Source organism: Entelurus aequoreus, linkage group LG20 (genome assembly GCF_033978785.1).
Source record: "Entelurus aequoreus isolate RoL-2023_Sb linkage group LG20, RoL_Eaeq_v1.1, whole genome shotgun sequence".
Lineage (NCBI taxonomy): Eukaryota > Metazoa > Chordata > Actinopteri > Syngnathiformes > Syngnathidae > Entelurus > Entelurus aequoreus.
Genome location: NC_084750.1, coordinates 24,888,935 through 24,897,653, shown reverse-complemented (window position 1 = coordinate 24,897,653; position 8,719 = coordinate 24,888,935). Strand labels below are relative to the sequence as shown.

The 8,719-nt window shown below is 40.8% G+C and overlaps 2 protein-coding genes across 2 annotated transcripts in view; one reads left to right on the top strand and one right to left on the bottom strand.

Moving 5' to 3' along the window:
- The window catches only part of lysmd1 (LysM, putative peptidoglycan-binding, domain containing 1), an 8,838-nt gene extending 6,496 nt beyond the window's left edge, over positions 1 to 2,342 (bottom strand). The window contains exon 1 of the mRNA XM_062029728.1: positions 1,866 to 2,342. Coding sequence (XP_061885712.1) covers positions 1,866 to 2,033 — 168 coding nt within the window. The 5' untranslated portion in view covers positions 2,034 to 2,342. The remainder of the gene's footprint in view (positions 1 to 1,865) is intronic.
- Positions 2,343 to 2,511: 169 nt separating this feature from the next.
- On the top strand, positions 2,512 to 7,794 carry scnm1 (sodium channel modifier 1). The gene is made up of 8 exons (XM_062029727.1): positions 2,512 to 2,669; positions 3,353 to 3,423; positions 4,540 to 4,628; positions 4,718 to 4,812; positions 4,957 to 5,057; positions 5,139 to 5,284; positions 5,344 to 5,461; positions 5,525 to 7,794. The coding sequence occupies exons 1-8, from the start codon at positions 2,619 to 2,621 to the stop codon at positions 5,625 to 5,627; spliced, it is 774 nt and encodes a 257-aa protein (XP_061885711.1). The 5' UTR covers positions 2,512 to 2,618; the 3' UTR covers positions 5,628 to 7,794.
- The last annotated feature ends 925 nt before the right edge of the window (positions 7,795 to 8,719 follow it).

Sequence of the window (8,719 nt, the reverse complement as noted above, 5' to 3'; positions counted from 1 at the left end):
CATCCTATCGGCATCCCAGAAGAGCGGACATTGTAAGTGACCGTTTTTTTCATGTTCTTGTTTTGTCCATGAAATGTTTAGCACTTAGCAAAACTGCTACATAATGGTTTAGTGTTTCACTATAGTTGGATCTGCAGTTTAGCACACAGCTTCTAAAACTTTTAGCTCATCCTCAGTCATACTTGCCAATCTTGAAACCTCCGAATTCGGGAGATGGGGGGGCGGGGGATTAAGGGGGGAGGAGTATACTTATAGCTAGAATTCACTGAAATTCAAGTATTTCTTATATATATATATATATATATATATATATATATATATATATATATATATATATATATATATATATATATATATATATATATATTTATATATATATATATATATATATATATATATATATATATATATATATATATATATATATATGTATATATATATGTATATATATATATATATGTATATATACATGTGTGTATATATATATATATGTGTGTATATATATATATATATATGTGTGTATATATATATATATATATATATATATATATATATATATATATATATATATATATATATATATATATATATACATATATATACACATATATATATATATATATATATATATATACACATATATATATATATATATATATATATATATATACACACATATATATATATACACACACATATATATATATACATATATATTTATATATATATATATATATATATATATAAAAGAAATACTTGACTTTCAGTGAATTCTCTGAAATTCAAGTATTTCTTTTATATATATATATATATATATATATATATATAAAAGAAATACTTGACTTTCAGTGAATTCTAGCTATATATATATTTTTTTTTAATTTCATTATATATATATATAAATAAAATAAATACTTGAATTTCAGTGTTCATTTATTTACACACACATAAAAGTCTGATCTACAAAATGTGCAGGCAGCATACCCCTTCCCCTTCGAGCTGTCCTGGATGAACTGAAATGATTGTTTCCAATCATTTTGGAACTTGCAAGCGTACTTATTCTTACTCGTCGTCGCCATGTCTCTTCTTCGTTCTTCTGCTTCGTCTCTGTTATGTTTTTGGACATTACTACTTGCCGTAGTTTTGAAGCAATGCATGATGGGCATCCGGATGTTGTGTGTCAGTGTATTAACATGCCGGCTGGAATAAACACACGCTGAGAAATAGCCTAGTGCCTGCCTACTTTATGGGTTATAGATAAACCTATGGATAACGGACACATATATAATAGTCTCCTTTTCAGGTGAGAGAGGACGCTAAAGGCAGTGCCTTTAAGGCACGCCCCCAATATTGTTGTCCGGGTGGAAATCGGGAGAAATTCGGTAGAACGGTTGCCCCGGGAGATTTTTGGGAGAGGCACTGAAATTCGGGAGTCTCCCGGGAAAATCGGGAGGGTTGGCAAGTATGTCCTCAGGCTCAAAAATATAAGTTTCTGGATCGCCATTTGTCCCAAAGTAGTTGTCGTCGTCTCCAATGAAGTCTGTCATAATTAGTATTACTAGTTGTTGTTGTTAAAGGAAATAGCGAATCAATGCGCCGTTGTATGCTTAAAATAACTAATATACATACATTTTACACGTTATTAGGAATGATGACTAAGACCCTTTTGGGTCCCTGGGACCTTTAATATTCACCAAAATTCAGGGGAGCCCTAATGGTTAAAATATATTTATTGTTGGTTTTTGGAATGCTTTCATTTTTCCAGTGTGCGGCCCCAAGTGGAGTGTGGAGGCCCCTGGTTTAAAGTGACTAAACTAGCCAGCATGACAGAGAAAAGTGCAAACAATAAAGTGGTTTGTACTTACAGTGACTCCATATTTCAGGGCTAGACCTTGGAGGGTTTCTCCGGGCTGGATGTGATGTTCTACAAGTCTGCTGCCAACCGGGCTCAAATTGGACCGGACCAGGCTACCGTAAGAACGGTTGCGGTCGCCGAGGAGCAGGCCGTCCACCGGCTGCTTCCCCCCGGACATGACTAGAAGTCACTTAATCGATGCAGTCACGTTTGAACACAGTCAAACGCTTCATAACAAACATGGCCGCCAACTAAACATTTACTTTTATGCCGACGGCCAAACGTGCTGTGCCTCGCCAATGTCACCGACACAAACTGCCCGGGTTCGTTAAAACGACAAAGAACACAGACAATGTGAAAGTTAGGATAAACAGAGTAGGTTCGTTTCGTGAAGTTATTTGTATGCTAAAAAAGCAAGTTCCGTCTCTTTCCTGCTGCCATATGTTGCCATGGCTGCGGCTCCCATCATGCATCACGGCGATGCGTTCACGTACACTTGAAATGCCTAATCAGATATCAACATCTAAAGTCACTTATTTTCCGCCAGCAAAACAAAATAAGTAAACATTTTGTGTTTAGTAGATATATTGGTGTGACATCAACCGAAAATAAAAGCTCTAAAACTCTCCATTTACAAACAGTAGGGGGAGTATTACAATTTTATACTGACAGTGAACGCCACAAAAGCTAAACCGCTGGCAGCTTAACTAGAACCAACGTGTTTGACAAAGTACACTTTGAGCATTTTTAGAGAAAAATAGTCATGTCTTTTAAAAGGGAAGGTGATGACAGGAGTCAGTTGAATATCCTGAAGGTGGTTTTTAATCTTCTATATTTACGGTTATCGTTCACTAGATGCATGCTAACATTGTTATTAGTGTGTTATGTTAGCTAAACAGCTAATGGCTACAGATAAAATGTTAACTAAACAGCTAAATGCTACAGATAGAATGTTAACTAAACAGTTAATTGCTACAGATAGAATGTTAACTAAACAGCTAATGGCTACAGATAAAATGTTAACTAAACAGTTAATTGCTACAGATAGAATGTTAACTAAACAGCTAATGGCTACAGATAGAATGTTAACTAAACAGCTAATGGCTACAGATAGAATGTTAACTAAAGAGTTAATGGCTACAGATAGAATGTTAACTAAACGGCTAATGGCTACAGATAGAATGTTAACTAAACAGCTAATGGCTATAGATAGAATGTTAACTAAACAGCTAATGGCTACATAGAATGTTAACTAAACAGCTAATGGCTACAGATAGAATGTTAACTAAACAGCTAATGGCTATAGATAGAATGTTAACTAAACAGCTAATGGCTACAGATAGAATGTTAACTAAACAGCTAATGCTATGGATATAGTGACAGCTATGTTAGCTAAACAGCGTATGGCAAGAGATAGAATGACATTTCAATAAAACAAAAATGATTTAATAACTTGTAAAAAATATGGGCTACTCGCTTGTTGTCTTGTTGTTCCAGAAAAGGCGCGTTGCAGATCTTCTGTCAAACTTTATTCCAGAAGACGAAGCAACCCTTCTGAGCAATGGAAGGTAAACGTCAATCAATCAATCAATCAGTAAATCAAAGTTTATATATATAGCCCTAAATCACGAGTGTCTCAAAGGGCTCCACAAACCACAACAACATCTTCGACTCAGATCCCACATCAGTGCAAGAAAAAACTCAACCCAATGGGATTACAATGAGAAACCTTGGAGGGGACCCCTGGGCGACGGGTGCAATGGACGTCGAGTGAATCTGGAGCATAGTGTGAGAGTCCAGTCCATAGTGGATCTAGATCAGTGTGAGAGTCCAGTCCATAGTGGGGCCAGCCGGAAATCGTCTTGGGTGGAGACAAGTCAGCAGCGCAGAGACGTCCTCAACTGACGCACAGATTAGTGGTCCATCCCGGGTACCGACTTTGAACAGCTAGCGAGTCATCTATGGTCACCTAATCTGTGCCCCCAAGGGGGGCAAAGCAGAAAAGAGACGGCAGATCAACTGGTCTAAAAGGGGGGTCTATTTAAAGGCTAGAACAGTGGTTCTTAACCTTGTTGGAGGTACCGAACCCCACCAGTTTCATATGAGCATTCACCGAACCCTTCTTTAGTGAAAAATAAAATGTTTTTTTCAAATTCAAGACAAAGTTATATGTTTTTGGTAACACTTTAGTATGGGGAACATATTCTAAGTAACAAAGACTCAATTTAGAGTTATTTGGTTAGGGCCAGGGTTAGAGGGTTAAGGTTATAATAAGGCCATGCCGAATAAGGCATTAATGAGTACTTAATAATGGTGCACAAAATGAACCGTGCATGAACATCACCTTGTTCAAAGAACAAAACCAACACAGTGCATAAACTCACAACAAATTACACACCTGCAAATCAGTCTGACTTCTGCTGTTGCCGTATCCGTAATACGCCAATAGGGAGAAGTTTTTATTTACACGATGAGTCGGGTGTGTCTTGACCTCCGCCGAACCCCTGAGTCTGACTCACCGAACCCCTAGGGTTCGATCGAACCCAGGTTAAGAACCACTGGGTAGAGTATACAAATTAGTTTTCAGATGGGACTTGAATGCTTCTACTGAGAGAACGTGACCTATAAAAGAAAATGCAGTTACAAAATATTCAAAGTTGTTTTGTTTCCTTCATGTCTTTTAGATACACGTGTCTTGTGTGCTCCTTCCGCCCTGTGTTTGACACCGTTGACATGCTGACAGTCCACAGGAAAGGGAAAAGGCATTTAGAAGGTTGTTGTATTGTAATGGTCTAAAATTATATTGTGATTAGGTGATCAATCAAATGTTACCGGCATTAAATGGTTCAATGTATGTTTCAGGATTAAAATTTTTCTATGGAAAGAAAGCCCAGTTGAAGCATGAAATAACAAAAAGAAAACAAGAACAGTTTGTCCAAGCTGAAGACGAGAGACAGGTTGGTGGAAAAAAATCCGGCCTTCCGCCTTGATGCAACGTTTCATACTATTCATTAAACACTTGCTTACACCAGGAACATCCATTGTTGTCTTTTGTGTGTAAACCTTCTCCCCCCCTCTATTTCCTTTTTTTTTTTTTTTAGGATGGATCAAGTTCAGCTCCTTTACTGGCACAAACACGGTATCTGACCCATCATGCTCTGCTGAGGACTGTACCTTATAACAGCTGCCATCGCAGAAACAGGCAAGCTACAGTACACGAAGGTTTTGAGTTGATGTCAGGAAAAACACCTTTTTAATATGATCATGGTGTTGCCATTTGTAGTACAAAAACTGAAAAAAGATCAGCGAGCAGCGCTTTAGAACCTGGTGGTACCACCTGCAGCAGAACTCCACTTGAGCATCTGGGCCCTCCTAAGAGAGGTGCAGAGTCATGCGAAGGTCTGAGTAGTTCTCGAGGCTGCATATCAGGTAAGAACTGATACAGCACAACTTTTAGCTCAAAGTGAAAACTTGACTGGTTTCGGCAGGAGAAGAGTCACACCCATCAAAACCTAAAGGAGAGCTTCCCCCGGCAGCGATCCCAGAACCTGAGCCCATGACGGCCCAGAGGAGACGAGAGCTGGAGCATTATCTGAAACTGAAAAGGTACGGTACCTTATTTCAGGAGATCAGAACACGTTGACACTAACGCTGCTTCACTTCATATAGTGACGGATGGCGACAGGACCTCAGCGGCCAGTGGGTTAAAGACCAGAACGTAGAGTTTGATTCTGATGAGGAGGAGCCTCCTTCACTCGTCAACGTGCCTTAAAGCCACGAAGGTCCAGGTGCACCTCTCCATTCTGAACGTAAAGACATCCACCACTTTTCAAGATGACGATAAATAAACTGGGGCTGTCAAAGAAAAACGCGATTACGAGTTATTGTGATTTCCTTCCATCCATTCATCCATCCATCCATCCATCTTCTTCCACTTATCCGAGGTCGGCTCACGGGGACAGCAGCCTAAGCAGAGAAGCCCAAACGTCTCTCTCCCTAGCAACTTCGTCCAGCTCTTCTCGGGGGATCCCGAGGCGTTCCCAGACCAACTGGGAGACATAGTCTCCCTAACATGTCCCGGGTCTTCCCCGTGGTCTCCTACCAACCGGAGGTGCCCTAAACCTCTCCCCAAGAAGACATCTGGGGACCATTCTGACCAGATGCCCGAACCAACTCATCTTTACTCTTGAGTTCTTCCCGAATGACAGAGCTTCCCACCCTACTTCTGAGGGAGAGCCCCGCCACCCGACAGGGGAAACTAATTTTAGCCGCTGTACCTACGTGCGGCTAGTCCTTTCGGTCACAACCCAAAGCTCATGACAATAGGTGAGGATAAGAACGGAGATTGACCGGTTAATTGAGAGCTTTGCCTTCCGGCTCAGCTCCTTTTTTAACCACGACAGATGGATATAAGGGTCGCCTCGATCCGCCTGTCGATCTCACGATCCACTCTTCCCTCACTCGTCAATAAGATTCCGGGGTACTTGAACTTCTCCACCTAAGGCAAGATCTCCTCCCCAACCCGGAGATGGCACTCCACCCTTTTCCGGACAAGAACCTTGGACTCGGACTTGGAGGTGTTGCACTTAGCCTGCTCAGTGGCCTTATGGGTAGAGTGTCCACCCTGAGATCGGTAGGTCGTGAGTTCAAACCCCGGCCGAGTCATACCAAAGACTATAAAAATGGGACACATTACCTCCCTGATTGGCACTCAGCATCAAGGGTCGGAATTGGGAGTTAAATCACCAAAATGATTCCAGAGCGCGGGACCGTAGTTGGGAAAATGCTCTGGCGCCGCAGTCGCCAGCGAGAAAAAACACCAAGCAGAAATAGACAAAGGTGAATACTGAATGTTGGCTCTTCTGACAAGACCAAAGCCATCCACATTCACCACCGCAAGCCAAGTCACCACCAGAGCAAGTCATGTCCCAGAAGCCCATTCCGGAAATCCCAAAACGAAATAACGACAACCCACAAACCGTCCACAGAAATTTCTAGTGCGTGTCAACACCCTTGGTTCTACAACTGATCAATATTGTAGACTATGAGGGGCCGCCCAAAGCAGGCGCAAGCCACGACGGTCGTAAAGACCGAGGAGCCACCCCGCCGACACGCTCACCCAGCCACTTTTTTCAATTGTCGTTTATAGAATTTTTGTTTTGAAAGTGATTCTGGGTCAGAAGCGGTAAGCTTCTGTGAGAGAATGTTTGTGTTGAGCTGTTTAAAAATAGTATAATGTTTAATAAAGCAAACAGTCTCAGGATTAAAAATTATTTAGCTGCAATTAATTACGAGTGAACTGCGGGCAAAATGTGATTCATTACGATTAAATGTTTAAACTGTTTGACAGCCCTAGTATAAATACTAGCGTCACTGTTTGAGTTCAGCTCGTTTCTACTTGATCTAACACAGTGATTCTCAAACTGTGGTACGCGTACCGGCTCTATCTAGTGGTGTGCTAAAGAATCACGTGACTCGATCCGTTATTGAAGGTTTATCAGCCTTCAATGGAAGTCGTGACAATGTTAGTCGAGGCCAAAATAAACAATCACGACACAAACCGCCATCATTTCTACAACTCAACACGCGTGGGAAACGAATGTTCTGCGCTTACGTCCACCCTTTCCCAGCCTCCCAGCCAATCAACAAGCAGAACACGTAAACAAAGACAAGCATTGTCAGAGAAAGATGCAGTAACAATGATGCCTTCAAAGCCAGGGGAAAACACTAAATCTGTAACAAAATGGAATAAACTACATGTGAAACATAAGGTAAATAAAATAAAATATTAAAACATGAAAGACGATCCAAAATATCCTTATCAACCGATGACAAGAAAATGAAAGGAGATACAAATTAGATAATTTTTAAAAAGTGCTTCTGGGTAGCCATACAGATAGTTATCCGCTGTTCAAACTATGTGTAATGTTACAGTATGTATTTTAATTTTGGTCATTCCGGTTCTAAAGATCCCCAAAACTCGTTTTAAAACCTGTGGAGACCTGGCATTCCAGGCTATAGCTTCCAGGAACAATTTGCACCAGTCCCTCCGTGATCTTGACTGTGTTGAAACGTTTTAAGAAACCTTGGAAAACTTCTTTTTAGTAAAGCTTTTAGTTAATGCACCTTTTAACTATCAATTTTAACCCACTTTGTATCTTTATGATGTTGCTCCTGTTGTTTTAAAAAGAGCTTTATCAATAAAATTGACTTACTTACTTACTTACAATCCAAGAGAGAGAGCCAAGGGTTTTCTGATGTGGTACTTGGTGATAAATGTTTAAGAACCACTGATCTTGCAGATCTAGATCATGCCAGATTCAAGCTCGGTGAACATTTTTAGGAAGGCTGGTGACTTCCATGTTGGCCAAAACACCCAGCAGCTGAACACCCAAATGACTGTCTGCTCGCTAAGGAGTGACACTACTCCCACTGGTCTCTGTTGCCCCCCCAAGACTAATCCTCACTCCGTTTAAGTGTAAACTCGCAGCGGACGAGCAGTCCGGGTGCTAATTTGGCTCGGGATTCCACCAGTTAGTCGCTCTCAGCAAAGAAGCATATAATTAAAAAAGACCTAGGTCAGGTCAGCCGGGGTTGGGGGGGTTAGGGTGATCTGCTTCCTGTTGACGCTGCTAATGTGTCGCCTTGCGTCATTGTTTTGACGTTCACATCTTTACCCATCAACAACATCTTTACCCATCATCGAGCAGACAAGCTTTCAGTGTTTGTGATCTTTCCAAGATTCCGTCGCTGTTTTTCTTGACGCTCTCTGTTGCTTCAGAAGTCACCTGACCTTTGAGATGCGTATCACTTTAATGAGAAGAAACATGAACAACGGGAGGACAGGCCGGCGGGAATGCTGGC

What these genes read in the sequence shown, in the direction of transcription:
- scnm1 (XM_062029727.1), top strand. Translation starts at nt 2,619, where the DNA reads ATGTCTTTTAAAAGGGAAGGTGATGACAGGAGTCAGTTGAATATCCTG. An exon ending in ACCCTTCTGAGCAATGGAAG is followed by an intron (nt 3,424 to 4,539) that starts GTAAACGTCAAT and finishes CATGTCTTTTAG; the next exon opens with ATACACGTGTCTTGTGTGCT. An exon ending in AGGGAAAAGGCATTTAGAAG is followed by an intron (nt 4,629 to 4,717) that starts GTTGTTGTATTG and finishes TGTATGTTTCAG; the next exon opens with GATTAAAATTTTTCTATGGA.